General features: G+C 37.7%; 1 protein-coding gene across 2 annotated transcripts in view; it reads left to right on the top strand.

The window, feature by feature from the left end:
- Window positions 1–6: 6 nt before the first annotated feature.
- Window positions 7–15,627, top strand: part of MED13L (mediator complex subunit 13L) — a 282,014-nt gene continuing 266,393 nt past the window's right edge. For both annotated transcript variants that reach the window (XM_046640123.1, XM_046640122.1), the window contains exon 1: window positions 7–166. In XM_046640123.1, coding sequence (XP_046496079.1) covers window positions 95–166 — 72 coding nt within the window. In that variant the 5' untranslated portion in view covers window positions 7–94. The remainder of the gene's footprint in view (window positions 167–15,627) is intronic.

Genomic DNA, 15,627 nt, shown 5'->3' with positions numbered 1-15,627 from the left:
CGCTCCCCGGCGAGGCGCCGCCGCCCGGCCCGGCCTCGCCTCGGACGCCTCGCTCCGACATGCCCCGCTCTGGCGGCCGGGCTCGCGGAGGATCATGACTGCGGCAGCGAACTGGGTGGCGAACGGGGCGAGCCTGGAGGATTGTCACTCCAACCTCTTCTCGCTGGTGAGTCGCCGGGCGGCGGGGAGGGGGCCGGCCGGGGGGGGGTGGGGGCGCCCGACCTCCGCCGCCGACCAACTTTCTCCTCCCGCCGCGGGACTTCGCCCCTCCCTCGCCTCTCCCCGCCGTGCGCCCCGCCGCGGCTCCCCCGCTTGGATCGGCGCCCCCTCGCCTTGGACCCCGTCCAGTGTTTATTTGGCTCTTTAAAAATCGTTTGTGAGCGCGGCGCTCGGCGTGGAATTTGCATGTGCGAGTCTCAGAGCTGCGGATTCCGGGTCGCACTCCGAACGCCCACCCTCTGTTGCCATCACACCCCCCTCCCCTCCCCGCTCCCCCCCTTTTTTTTCCCCCCCTAAACGTGGAAGGCTTTTGCCTGGGGCTGCCCGCGCCTGCGATAAGCAGCCTTTCCTCCCCCCTGTGGGATCGCCCGCCCGCCGTCCCGCTTTTGAATTTTTTTTTTTTTTAAATTCCATCATGACACCTGCAGTTTCGCCCGCAAACAGTTGATGGAACGCGATGGTGTCAGTAGAGGACCCTGGCACCGAAGCCCCCGCGGGTGTAAACACCGGCAGCCGCCCGCCTCTCGGGCTCACTCCGCCGGAGAGCCATTGCGCCGAGCCGACGGAAGGTGGAGAAAGCTGTTTCTTCTTTCTTTCCTCCTGTGTCTTTTAAAAACTGTTTTCCCTATCCTAACAACGAATCCACACACACACACAAAAGCAACAAGCTGGGCGCTTGGATAACATCGCTTTTATCTGCCTTCCCCTCGCGCGCGCGCGCTCTCTGATAATTGACAACTTTTCCTTCGGGTTTGAACCGTCTGCCTTAATCTCGAAGCAGTTAGGGTGTCAATTGTTCTCCTGGAAGCCTGGCACCCGACGACGGCGTCTAGATTCATCGAAATTAAAAATGCATAGGGCTCCAGCGACTCGTTCCTGGCGGTGGCAGTGACATTTGGTGGTAAATGCCATCTTTGCTTTTTATTGGGTCGTGTTACCTAGCTCTGAAAACATTCACGTTGTTAAACCTGGCGTTTAGGCTAATAATTGCGGTGCGTGGTCTTTAAATATGTGCTTTGTGCATGAGTTACTGTATGTATAGCTATGTGCCCGGGAGACTACGAATTTGTTTAAATATTGAGCAAAGATTTGTAAACAGATGTAAGGCAATTATGTTTCAAGCGTAGAATATAATTGGAAAATTGGCTGAACGGTTTGTTTAATGTAGCCTTAAAAAAAGCAACTTATTTCAACTTGTGTACCCTTTCTGGGGGGGCTGCCTTTTGGAGGGCGTGCATTTTGGAAATTGTTTTCTGTAACCTCTGCTGTAGATGGGAGCATTATTTCCTCTTAATCCTTGTTTACACTGGATAAATAATTTAGTGTTCAGATTGTAATTAGTTACATTTAATTATGGGTAGCATAGATGCTTTTTTCTTTGAGACTAGTGGAGAAATACAGATTCTTGCCAACTTTTCAAATAGAAGTGTTATTTTATTAAATGTCTCATTATACAGATAAAAAAGATCAAAACATGCGATTTTTACCTACAAAGACCCAGCGACAATAGTATCCGTGCTTTCACTGTAGTAAGATCAGGTCAATTTTTTTTCTCTTCCAACATTTTTATTCAGATATTTAATCTTAAAATTCAATTGCGAGTTGCGATTCTTCCTCTCAGTATGATCATAGTTTTCTCTTGGTCTTTTGGTATATGTGAATAAAACTCATTTTGCCTCCTCTTTTCTCCCCCTCAATCTATCGTTTAGTATCACTCAGATTCAGGGACTTTCATAGATTAGCAAACATATTGATTAAGGGGTATTTAAAATGGTTTTTGTTTGGCGGCTGGTGACCACATTGACACTTTAACAGGTAATTAAAATAACCAAGTAGACTTATATTAGTGAGGAGAGATCCCCCAGATTACCATATATCATGCTGACTGGTAATGGCTTGGGTGTATGTGGCTAATTTATATACAGTAGATTTTGTAGACAAATGAAAGTCTATTATATGTGTAGCCAGTCTTTAAGATATATCATTTCTTTTATCATTTATTTTTTTTAAAGCTTAAGTAAGGGTGATAATGTTATAGAGATAAGATGCTCGAGGTTCTTTTGGAGAAAATTTTGTGGGAGAGGATTCTCTGCTTTATGACTGACTAAAGGTTTGTACTTCGGGTATTTTCTCTTAAAGCTCTTTAAACTAGGAATTGATTTTTGAATATACTTTTTTTTTTTTAAACAGAATTACTGTTTAGGTAGCAACTTTGAAATGCAGAACTGCGGAAATGCATGCTTTGATTTTTTTTTTTAAAGGACTATAGAATGTCTACATTCTTTTGTAGAGAGTGGATAAGGTGCTATTTTTTAAATTACAAATCAGTTAAAAAGCTGCTGATGTAAGTTTTTCTCATTCCAAATTGAATTTTTTTGAACATTAGATATTAGCAGCGAGAATATTAAAAATACGTTGCTTGAAGTCCATTGTATAGTATAGTTAATTCTGAAGGAGATAAAATCATCACCTGTTCACAGTGAAGCATGTGTGCTTAATAACATGTATGTATTCTTTTGGCCTGCAGTATTTTTGAGCAGAGAAAAGTATTGTTTATAGAGAATTTACCTAGATACTCATATTAATGTGGATTGAAATATAAACTTGAGATTAGAGTTCTGTACCACGTTAATGACCCACCCGCTTTCCAGTACCTTTAGGTGTTCATTATGGCTTGGCGAAACTTGATTGTGCAATCAGGTACCTTAAGGTTTTTGTTAGTCTTTTACTTACTTTGCTTTCTGATATTCTACCTCATGGCCTCAGATTTCCTAAATTCTCTCTCAACCCCGCCTCCCTTTCCTACCATGTGAAAAATGCCATTGTGTATATATGATACGGGTCATTGTATGTTTCTGGTTCTTACTGTTGTGAGATTATTTGTAGCTACTGTATTAAATGCATGCCTGGCTGTGCGTTTGTGACTGAGAACTGTTTTCTCATGCTGTCTATCACATTTCTGGGAGACTCTTGTTATAGATTCACTCAGTTATAATTCAGTTAATTGTGTTAAATCTGCCCTTTTGAAAAGTATAACAGTGTACCCTCTGGTATTCAACTTACCCTTGTGGGAAGACATATTATAAGTTCCAGATGTACATATATCTTTAGTTTTGTTTCTCTATTGAAATGATATGGAGAAAACCGATTTTGTGTCCTTCAGCTAGATTTAGGTATATACTCTTTGACGTGAGGTGATCTGAATGTTAAGTATGTATGCTCCACGTTCCTGTTGTTTTATTTGTTAGAATCATCCTAACTATGGGGTGATTGGGTGATAAGATCAGATTCTTCCTCCCCGAATTGAAACACACGTGCACTTTAATACATAATTTCTATTAAGGACTATGAATTCTATATTTGAAGGTTTTAAGGTAATCTCTTGATGACCTGCTTTTGTTTTTTTTTAAGAAATTTATTTTTTGTAGAGAAGGAACATAGTTGTAAATGTAGAAACTTTGACATCTATTCTTTTGAGCTAGAACCAAATGGGGAGGACTGCCAATTGAAAATGAGGAAAAGGGAGTGATTTCACTAATCTTCACCAGCGCCAAAATACAGACACAGGGTATTTTTTCATCTCAGTTTCCAATTTTAGTATTTACACTTAAAGCATCTTTTTTTTATGATGGTTCATTTTCTTTAATGAAAATATTTATACTTTGCTAATGTATGTTTTCTGTTTAGCATGTTGTTTGTAGCACATGGTGTTAGAGTATTTATATATTTTTAATAGCAATAATTGCCACCCGGTAATAGTTGCCATATTAACCTCCAATTGCCAGTAAATATTTTTAAGTACATAATAGACAGCAATTTAAGGCATAGTGTAGCAGTTTACGGGACCGTTTTAAAGAGCCATTTGTATGTGCGATGAGTTCATAATTTTCGAGAGAAAATAATGTACCTTAGACTTGTATGCTGCAGAGTGCGTTGCTGTGTTAGTGCTTGAAGTGCTCACTGAGAGGAAGTTAGGTTGGGTCTGTTTCTTCTTTGTGAGAATGAAGGGTGCCTTAAGGACAGTAAGTGTTTATTGAGTTTATGTGAGGTGCTTGTATAGCTTAGCACTTTCTGTGGAATCTTTGGTCATTTTTCTCATGATTGTGTTAGGTATTTATTTGGGGAAAAAAATCTCTTTAGGCATTCCTTTAAATAACGTTAAATTATAGTATATATATACTAACTAATATAGTGGATTATATTAACTAGGTAAGGAAAAATGGATTTATCTTTTTCGTTCACTGGCTAATTTAGCCTGGTTGATTGTGAGTTAATTGTGTTCATCAAACACTTTCAGAAATCTCCTCTACTCTTGAGATTAATAAAGAGGATAGTCTGTCACCAGTTTGTGCTGTATGCCATAAATTATGATGACCATTTGCAAAAGATAAGTACATCTATAGTTATGTTTGTCAAATTATTTAAAATTGAGATGAAACTCAATGTAAATAGTAGTAAGATTGTTTATCTGGATGTTTTTAATGAACAATTAATTCAGCTGTCTCTCAAAGTTTGATTCAAAGATACACTAGATATTTTTCTGAAATAACTTATTTGATGGAAGAAAATAATGTTGCCCTCCTTTAAACTAGTAGTAGAAGGTACTGATTTGTATAAAGTGGGTGATACATTTATTTCACAGAAGCTAGCCAGTGAGAGAGATTAGGCAGAATTTATGAGAATTAGTAATAAGGTTGAATATTAGGTATTGTTATTACTGAACTGTGCATTGCAACAATTTATTATAAACCAAGAAGACGGATTTCTGCAACGTTGCTACCAGTGTCATTTGTTTAAAATGGACAATACCGCTTTACAAACTGTGTGTTGTATAGTGTTGGCCGCCAGAATTTCTTTTTTGTCATTTTATAAACATTCCTATTTTGAGAAATGACATTTAATGCATTGCAAAGTGAGGTAATTAGGTAGCATAAAAATATGCTGTGTGGTGTAGTTAAAAAAAAATTCACACACACGCACACACATGCATGTTTGTTTCAAAGGACTGACTTAGAGTTTTGGAATTAATGGAATCAATATTTGTAATGTGTTCTTGGAATTTAGGACTTTTTTCCTTCTTGAATTACTTAACTTTTTTCTGATCCCATTCAGATAATTTCCTTTTATAGTATATGCTTTCATTGTTTATTTGAAAGATTTGAAGGTGTTAGCTTTGTTCTGTTGGGGGAATTCACTTCATTACATAGGGGAGATGATTTTCCATTAATCTTGGTAAATATTAACATAAACGAGGAATTGTAAACTCAGACTTATTTGCATGAATGAAATATGTGTGCTCGTCCAATTTTTGTTTAGTATGAGGTCACTTGTACATCAGCTTAGTTTTCTATCTTTGCTTTAGTTGATATAAACATAGTGTTAAATTCTTTTAAAATGTTGTGATTGGCGTTTGTTTATTTCAGAGACATTTCCCCTACTCAACTACATTGTTTTCTTGTTTAATTTTTAAAATCATCTGTAGTGTAGATTAGATTCTATCCTCATTAATTTGGCTGTCATAGTCTTTTGGGAACCCCTGTTTCACTTGCATTTATATTAGCGTGTTTGTTGGAATAGAGTTGTTTTCCTTTTTTAAGCTAATAAAATATTTTGTAGAATACATTTGGATTCTAGTCTGAAAAAAAAGAAGAAAGATGACTTCTTTTTTCTGTCTTTCTAGGTGAGAATTAGGAGAATTAATTGTGTCCAGGGAAAAATGTTATGTCATTGGCATCTCCATACTCTGTGTATTTCTGAATGTTTAATTTTTCGTTCTACATGAATTGTGGTAGAATCTTATTAAAACTGTATTTCTGCTACTGTGAAATAGCACACAGCCCAGGTTGACAGCTTTCTACATTTTGTACTTTTTCCAGTACAGTGACATTCCATTACTGTTAAGGAACTTCCTGAGTTGATTATATTAAAATTTCATTTGTGTCTTTATTTTGCATAGTTTAAACTTGTAACTTTAACTTATAAAATGGAAAAGGGAAGATAAAGAGAAATAGGTAAACTTGTAGGTAAATACTTTTTCTTTTTTCAAGCTTCACTAGATTGCTTTAATAATTGTTTCAGTTTGTATTAAATCACTGCATTAATTGGTTGTATTTAAGACATTTGATTTTAAAATTAAATTTGAGGAAATTATTTCAAGTAAAATAATTGTGAATAGAATTTTTATAATATTGAGTGGAAATTTCAAAGATTAAGTGTCTAATAAAAGGGTATTAAACTGCATGAAAACTACTGTGATTTTTTTTCCCCTCCAAAGAACATTGATAAACTTTTGAGGAATCTTTTTGTGGAAGACACACAAAGTTTCTTCATATAGTTCCATGTTATTTCATTAAATAGGAACGATGATTAAATTCTTCTGGGTTTAATTTGAGAGCTAATGAGTAAGGTATTCAAAGAGTATAATTGGAGTGAAAAAACATTTTGTGTTGCTAATTCTCAAGTTTGAATTTTAATGTCCTAAAGAGAAATAAGGAAAAACATACGTTTGTCTAACTCAGGAACCAGTTCCTAGTTTTTTTGCGTGTGTATAAGCCTGGCGCAATCCTACTCATCTTTTAAGTAGGTCAAATGTCACCTCCTCTGTGAAGCTTTCCCTGACTCCTGCAGGCAGAACTAGTCACTCTTGCTTCTTCTGTGTACCTCCTTCTGTGTACCTCTGAAAAGCATATGAGCTTCTGTAGGGCAGTGACCCTGTCTAAGTCATCTTTGCATTCTCTTCGTAGTTAGGTGCTCATTAACTATTTGTTAAATGAATGAATTACTGGACAACTGTGCTCTTCTCCATCTTATTCCCTAAGGGAATTCTCATTGCCCATTTAGGTCTTGATCATAATTATGTTATTTTTCTTTGAACTTATTTAGATGTTTAGCTCTTTGTTCTGAATATATATTATCTAGCCTGTACGTGCTGTGGCTTGGTAATATTTTAGATGCATTCCAGAAAATCTTTTTAAAAAAGAATTCCAACTGATCAAGAGGTGTGTGCTTAGAAAATTACAACTAAAGTTATAGAGTAGCCCTAGGTAATTAACCAGGAAGTTGGAATGGCAAAATTTAAGTATGGCAGGTATGTTGTATTTGTACTTGTTTTGGGGGAGCAGAAGATTCAATTGTTCTTCTTGTGTCTTTCCTCATAAAGTTGCCATGATTGAGAAGAAAAACTTGAAATTTACCTTTAGATGCTACTTTTCTCATTTGTATCTATGATTCACAGTTGTGTGTCTTTAATACGCTGCATGATTTTACTGTGCCAACCTTGCGCTGTGACTGGCTGGGACTGGGAATTGAACTGTGGCTCTTATTTGGTAGTTTAAGCTATTAATTCCTTGGCAGCTCCGGAGTGCTCTTTGAACTTTAAATAGCAGTTCTATTAACATTTTGAGATTTGTCTCAGGGAATGTCAGAACTAGTACTTAATAAATATCTTTTTCTTCTTAAAGACAAAGTCACGTTTTAGTCTGACACACGTGTCACAACCCTTACTATGTTTTGAACTAAGTTTGTATCCTTAACTACCAGCTAATTTCTGTTTTTCATTTAATAATGCAGCAACATTTAAAATTTTGTTTAGACTTTGTTGGCAGAAGGAGGGCCCCCCATCTGTAGTTTTTGTATTAGTCATGTTGAATATGAATAGTCGCCTAAGTTTTTATCCACAAATGTAGAATTTTACGTGTAGGTGGTTTCCAACATTGTAAAATATTAGAAAAAGTTAATTTCTAAGTTTGTTTTCACATAAAAACCTACCCTTACTTCTGTTGCTACAAATGATGCATAGCCTATTTATGTTATATTGTACTTAATTACTTGTGTTATAGAACTCATATGCTATTTATGGCAACATTTTTATGGGAATGAGCTTAGGTTTATTGTTCCTGTTTAGAATGTCAGCAGCACGTTTCCTCTGACTGTAGAGTGCTGGCAGTCAGAGCAGGCGCTCCCTGCAAACCCTTCTTGGCTTCAGGCAGTGGAGGTGAGGGCGGCCCGGGCTCGGGGGTCTCTTCTAGGCCCAGGAGAGGACTGCTGTCCTGGAGAGAGGCTCAGGGAGAGGCTGTGAGGCAAGGACACCTGTGGGCAGAGCAGCGGGTTCGGTGCAGGAGTCCACCGCTGCTTCCTCTTTGCTGATGGGCCTTTAGGAAAACGTCAAGAGTAACGGCAGGTCCTCTGATGTCATCAGGAAAGGATTCTGTATTTCTTTGCCCTTCAGCTCTTCCTTTCTGTTTCTTCCTTCACTCACCGCTAGAGACAAGCTTTCTACTTGCTATTTTGTCTGGTAGATGAGGACTTCAGGGCCCCAGTGAAATGAAAAAGAATTGGTGATGAGGTTGGATGGGGTAGCCAATAAACTATTATTTAGAAATGTTAACTTTTTGTATGTTACTTGAGAAACGTAGGACCTATGTAATTCATTTTCAAATAATGCATGTGGCTTGCTAGAGAGAAATGGAAAGGACATTCTTGGGAGGCTCAGTTGACAACGCTGAGTCTGTCTTTGATAATATTTACGGAAATGGTATGTAGGAGAGCACTTCTAATTTGTGGTCTTTGTTCTTGGTTTCTTTTTAAAGAACAGTATAAAAATTTATTGAAATCTAATTTTTGTTAGGTTGAAAATTTTAAGTGTGGGCAGGCCAATTTAGATTAAGAAATGGTGATGTTAAAATAATCAGTTTTCTAAAATAATTCAGTTCTGAACTTTAAAAAAAACAGTGCTATATTACGCAAAATGCTAATGACTAAAGTGACAAATATTTCAGAAACTGGACAGACGTGAATCTTAAATGAGCAGATGGGACATGAAACTAAAAGCGGGAGATAATCCAAGACGATATAGAAACTATTATGAGAGATGAGTTGAGGAAAAACAAGTGTGTTAAATGGTATTACATTTAATAATGTGTTTAAAAGCCTTTCTAGGATTGCTCTCTTAGATATACAAACTGGAATTGTTGAACTGTGTAACCCATCATTCTTTAAATTTTGTGCATTGAGAACAAATTAGGTTTTGGTTTAGGATTACTTCTCATGTAGCCTAGACATTTAAGTCATGAATGTCTGTGTTATATGTGCTTTAAATAGACAGCGTAATTTTGCTTTCTCTGATATACAAATAAAGAGAGAATAAGCGTAGTTTTCAAAGACAATTGTGGTGCACCTTGAAGGGGAGAGGTACAGAGTACTTCACTTTTCAGGTGAAGAAGGTTCATGGTGAACCAAGCAGGGACATGGGAGTGGGGAGGGTAAGAGATTGAAAGGTAGATTGAAGGAAATCTTTTAGTAGGTGAGAGCCTCATTTGTGTTTATGGACTTAGGAGCAGCTATGGTGGAGAGAAAGAAAGAAAGATGGAAGATATAAGAAGAGTTGAAAATTGGTGAAACAAGCCTGGCTTGAGATGGTACCCAGATGATGGGGTTAGCACTGGAAAAGAGTAAGATACCTCTTAGAAATAAAAGATGTGAGAATATATAAGGAATGAATAAGTGTGAAGGAAGGGGGACAATCTCAGTTGTAGCTTGAGTGCTTTTAAAATTCAAAGATTAAAGGTATTGAGCTTGAGGGGCTGGCCCTGTGGCCGAGTGGTTAAGTTCGTGCGCTCTGCTGAGGCAGCCCAGGGTTTCACTGGTTCAGATTCTGAGCACGGACATGGCGCCGCTCGTCAGGCCACGCTGAGGCGGTGTCCCACATGCTGCAACTAGAAGGACCTGCAACTGAGATATACAACTATGTACTGGGGGGATTTGGGGAGATAAAGCAGAAAAAAAAAAAAAGATTGGCAACAGTTGTTAGCTCAGGTGCCAATCTTTAAAAAAAAAAGATAGTGAGCTTGAGACTGAATAAACTTTTTTCTTTTATGAGGAAGATTGGCCCTGAGCTAACATCTCTTGCTGATCCCCCTCTTTTTGCTTGAGGAAGATTGTTGCTGGGCCACCTGTGCCAGTCTTCCTCTATTTTGTATGTGGGACACTGGCACAGCATGGCTTGATGAGTGCTGGTAGGTCTGTGCTGGGGATCCGAACCTGTGAACCCCAGGCCACTGAAGCAGAGCACATGAACTTAACCACTATACCAGTGGGCTGGCCCCTGAGTAAACATTTAGAAAAAATTTTAGCTAAAAGTTTTGCATTTTACTTGATGTGCTTATTGCAATCAACCATCTTTATTTTTATTTTCTTTTAATGGTCTTTTTAAGAAGGTCGAATGTCACCTCAAGTTGTACACTTCACAGTTATAAAACTGATTTTGGCTAGTCATGCCAGAACTGATACACATCTGCCCAAATGAGAAGTATTTGTCAAAGCCCCCTTGAGATGGATCAGATACCAATGCCATTGTCCATAATATTTCTTCGTCCTTTTCCTTTGGAATTGCTTTTAGAGACAGTTTAGTCAGCCACCCTAGAAAATGTTATTTTAAGGATTGCTTCTTTGGTCAGTGTCTTCTCTTCTTTCTCTGTAATTTGTTATCTTAGTTCTGCTCTTTGCTCTAATTGTTGCTTAAGTCAGCAATTTAGTACCTTCTGATGGGGGTCTTACTGATGAGCAAAAACCCTGGGAAGAACTTTACTTTTGGTTGTGTTGGCTTTCATGCAGTGGAGATGTGTGCCAAGAATTCCTGCCCTGCTTGAACGGCTGCCTTCCAGGTTCTGAGCCTAGTGCTTCAGTGAACCTTGTTTTCGTACAGTTTTCATGGAGGTGGGTACAGTGGTCCATTGATTAGGTGTTGGGACAAATCAAGTGGGGGTGGCGTTTTTGCTTTCTGGGGATCAAGGCAAATTATCATAAGTGGGGAGTAGAATTGTAAGTTGTGCCCTGTCTGTGCTTGTCTAGCAAACATCAGATAGCATCCTGATTTCCATTTTTGGCACAACTGAAGTAATCATTAAGCAGAACCTTGAGATAAAGAAAGAAAAGTATCCTGTTGAGATAATCTCCAGGTTTTATTAGCAAGTTTGGTCTATGAGACCCGAGTTGTTACCTTTGCCCAGTTAGTGTTGTTTTACTCATTTGAGACTGCCTAGTTAAACCATCTATTATCCCATACAGCTTCTTTTAGCAATTTCTTCCACAGTTGAACGTTAGGAGAATAGTACTCGTGTATTGAAGATTTTACTTTATCGAACTCTGCCTTCATACTCAGCGTTGGGGAGGGGCAGAGGATGTTATGCCTGTGGCAGGCGTGCCTGTATGAATTGTTTAGGTTATGATCGCAGTGGCAAGTATTATTTGCTGTTTTTGAATTCAGGATTATAATGAGACATTTCTCAGTCACCTTTGTTTCTGTGTTCTTCAGATTGCAAAGATGGTTTTATTTATAATTCTTTCTCTTTTTAAGTACTTTTCACCTTAAAAAAAGGGAATTGAAATCCTATCAAAAGTGTAGTGATATAATCATAGGGCTGTAGAAATTTTAGAAAAATTTACCTGCATGATAATTATTGCAAACAAATAACAGACATTTTTTAGTTTTACAGATTTATATAAAACCTTAAGCAGTTTAACATTTAGAATTTATACCAAGGCTTAAATCTACATCTTAGCTTCTGAAGACCATAAATATTTACCTTCTGATAGACAAGTTCTTAACTAAAGTTTAAATTACTGTAAATACTTTTCGAAGTATATTGGTTTACGTACAAAGTGTAATCATCTGTATGGATCGAATCAAGTGTCATGATCCCAGTAGACTAAATTCACTAGTTGTCTATAAATTACTTGAGAGAGAGATGTATGAAAATGATATTTTGTTGCTGTTTGGTAATATCATGGTGAAACTGAGCTTTGCAACCCAGACAGATGGTGCTATTCTTGAGTCTGTCTGCAAGATCCCATAACATTTAATTAAACAGTAGAATGATTCTCGTGAGAACTCATACTTTGACATATGTAAGCTAATAAATTGGCTTCTTTAGTAAATTTTATAAATTTGATTTGAAGAAGTAGTATTTACTTGTTCTTGGGAAACTTTTCTAATGAATCTGTTAAAGTGAATGCTTGTTTTGGTGGTATATGGTAAACTCAAGGAATATTCTAGATGGAAAATGAATGGGACTCACTAAGGTGGGTGTTCATCTTCTAAAGTAATTTTGGATTTTGTTGCCAAACTTTCTCATATGGTAGATGTGAAACACTGTTAAGAACTCAAAGAGCTGACTATTAACAATTTCCAGAAAACTGTGAGAAATTTGGTGCTGTATATTAACACTCATTTTAGAAAATAACTTGATTTAGATTCCTTGTGATTCACCTTACATTTTAATATTGGAATTGAAAATGGAAATATTTTAAACACCCCAGTCTGGTTTTAATACATTATATGGATAGAACTTTGTTTAGCTATTTTGTAAAAGTTTGAGTTTGGTGGTAATATTGTATGGTTGAGATGAAGAAGTTTGTCAGTTACTTAAGTAATCACATAAATAATACATTAATAAGTTATGCAACAACATTTCTAGACATCCTTGGAAATTATTCTCCTTTATTAAATTTACTTACCTTTTATTTAATGCCTAGTCTTTAATAAATGAGAGACAAGACTGAAAAGTGATGTTTGATGCCCGACTGGATGACGTGAAGGAGCTGGAGTTTATTCTGTATGCACAGGGGACTTCCTGAAGGGTTTTAAGGAGGATAAGACATGATCAGATTTATGTTTCAGAGAGAAAACTCATGTGCACTCTGTGGAGTGTGGAGGAACCACAGGTGTGAAGGCTCTTAGAGTAGTCTAGACGTGAGAAATGAGACAGGGCCAGTGGGAATGGAGAGAAATGGATTCAAGTAATATTTTGGAGGTGGAATTGACAGGACTTGGTGACCAATTATATATGTCATAGGAGAGGAATCAAATGGCAAATAGATGTTCTTTTCAAATAGATGTTCTTGGTTTTATGGCATTTGCATTCTTGTGTATGCAAAACAAGGAGGAACAGTTGGCAACATACATGGACAGTAGTTGTTAGTAGAAGACTTACGCTTTGATCACAGATGTGTATGTATGAAAGTATTCACTGAGCCTGGGTTCTTGCTGTTAGATTAAGCCCTACAGAACTCAGAGGTTTAAACCAAACATTAGCACTTATAACCTGCCAGTTTTCAGAAAAGATTTGAGGCAGTGAGAATAAGATTTCTCTCTTAAGTTGAGAATAAGATTTATAAGAGAAGGGAGAGGTGGAGAAAAAAGGTAGGGAAGAAAGGAAAAGGCAGGACTAGTGGGGTGGGTGGAGAAGGGACTTTGGAGAGGTTTGGGTGGTAATGGTGGTGGGGGTGGGAGGTAGGAATCAGAATGTTTTGCTGGGGGAAGAGCTCGTGAAATTCTGATTAACAGAAATGGGCATGGAGAAACCCTGACAGGAAGAAAGAAAATGCTGAGGGGGGTACCCTAACAGCAGTTGGCCCTCTCTATCAGCCTTCGTTACATAGGGCCTCTGCTTTTAATAGTGATAAGTGCAGAAAGCAGATACATTTTTCCTCTGTAAACCCACTTTGGGATGTTTTCATTTAGTTTTTTAAAGATTTTGTTATATTAATTTTATGTTGGTGATGTTTTTGGTAGGGGGATGAAATGGACTTTGACCCCTGTTTTCCTTCTTGCCTTTGTGCAGATTGCCAGTTTTTAGGAATTGGCATTGTAGATAGCATAGAGAGGACATTTTTAAAGACTGGAAAACTGCGTCTCTTTGGTGCTTATTCCTCATTCTGATTTTGGTTCCTTTAAATGTCCATTCCTGTCGTTCTGGTCTTTGTTTTCTCAGCACTTAGCTTTCCGAGTGGACATTTTTTTTTATAGGTATTGAGGGTGTAATTTTTATGCCATGTCATGTTTTTATCTCACAGACCGGGAAAAATTTTCCCTTCCTCCCTCCCTCTCTGCCCGTCCCTCCATAGTCTTTCCTTTTTCAGCGCGTTTCTGGGCGCCTGTGCTCTGGACCCTTCCCTGCCCCTGCTGTACTTTTACTTGGCAGCCCCAGTTCTCAGCTAAGCACTAAATGTACATATGCACTTCAGACCTTTTCATGTAATCTCCTTGGTGTGGTGGGGATCCTCTCCAGTTTTGAGTGCACTTACTGGCACAGCGTGTGCTATCCATTGTTGATTGGCTGTAATTCATTCAGCCTTCCCATGTGGCTAGATTTTTCAGTTGCTACCCTGGAGGTCGAGAATTGGCTTCCTTGCAGTTGTCATTTTTCTTTAATTTCTCTCCAAGTGAGGTAGTACTAATGAAATACAAAATATTTCCAAGAAATAAAACTTCCAAGAGATTAAAACTGTAGAAAAATTACCTAGAATCCAGCCATTCCATTAGATCAGATTTACCTCAACTCTTCTATTCTTATTAATGTGCATGTTTTTTGTACATAGATATAAACACAAAGTAAATATAGTTCTTTATTCAGCTGTATGCACTAATATTTTCCATGTGGTTACAATTTTCATAATTAGAATTTTAAGAGAAAAGTCTAATTTATTTTATAAATTTAATAAAAAATTACATCAGTCTCAAATTCAAACAATATTGAAGGATCTAGTATGAAGGTTCCCATTCCTTATGGGGAGGTAACTACTAGTAGTTTAATTTGTATCATTCCAGGTTTTTTTCTTGTTTTTTCATATATGTTCATGCGCCTATACACATAAGAAGTTTCAAAATTGTTTCTATTAGATATGGAATAAATAAAAATAGTGTGTGTAAATCATACATAAAGTAGAAAGAATCATGATACAGTGAACACCGGTGTACCTAATACCCAGAGTAAGAAAAAACATTTTATCATTTGTGATGTCCTTTGGTGCCCTTCCCTTCCCACTCTCTTTCCTCTCCCTTCAGAGGTAACTATCATCCTGAATTTTATGTTTATCATTCCCTATTTTTTAACAGAGTTTTAATCATGCATATCGTGTGTGTGTGTGTGTGTGTGTGTATATATAATTTTATATGTTTTTGAATTTTTTCTTTTAAGATTGGCACTTGAGCTAACATCTGTTGCCAGTCTTCGTTTTCTTCTTCTTCTTTTCCTCCTTCTCCCCAAAGCCCCCCAGTACATAGTTGTATATTCTAGTTGTAGGTCCCTCTGTTTGTGCCATGTGGGACGCCACCGCAGTGTGGCTTGATGAGTGGTGCTAGGTCCGCACTCAGGATCTGAACCAGTGAAACCCTGGGCTACCAAAGCAGACTGTGCGAGCTTAACCACTCTGTCACGGGGCCGGCCCCATTTTTGAACGTTTTATAAATGGAGTATACTATATTCTTTCCCAACTTACTGTTTTAGTTTAATGTTATGTTCCAACAATGTGCAATTATAATTCACTCTTACACCACAGTTTATGCATTGTGTTGATAGACTTATTTATAGTTTAAAAAATTACAGATAGGGGCTAATTCTCCAATTTTTC

Source organism: Equus quagga, chromosome 15 (assembly GCF_021613505.1).
Source record: "Equus quagga isolate Etosha38 chromosome 15, UCLA_HA_Equagga_1.0, whole genome shotgun sequence".
In the NCBI taxonomy this organism is placed as follows: domain Eukaryota; kingdom Metazoa; phylum Chordata; class Mammalia; order Perissodactyla; family Equidae; genus Equus; species Equus quagga.
Note: the sequence above shows the minus strand (reverse complement) of the source record. Positions and strands in the feature narration are given on the sequence as shown.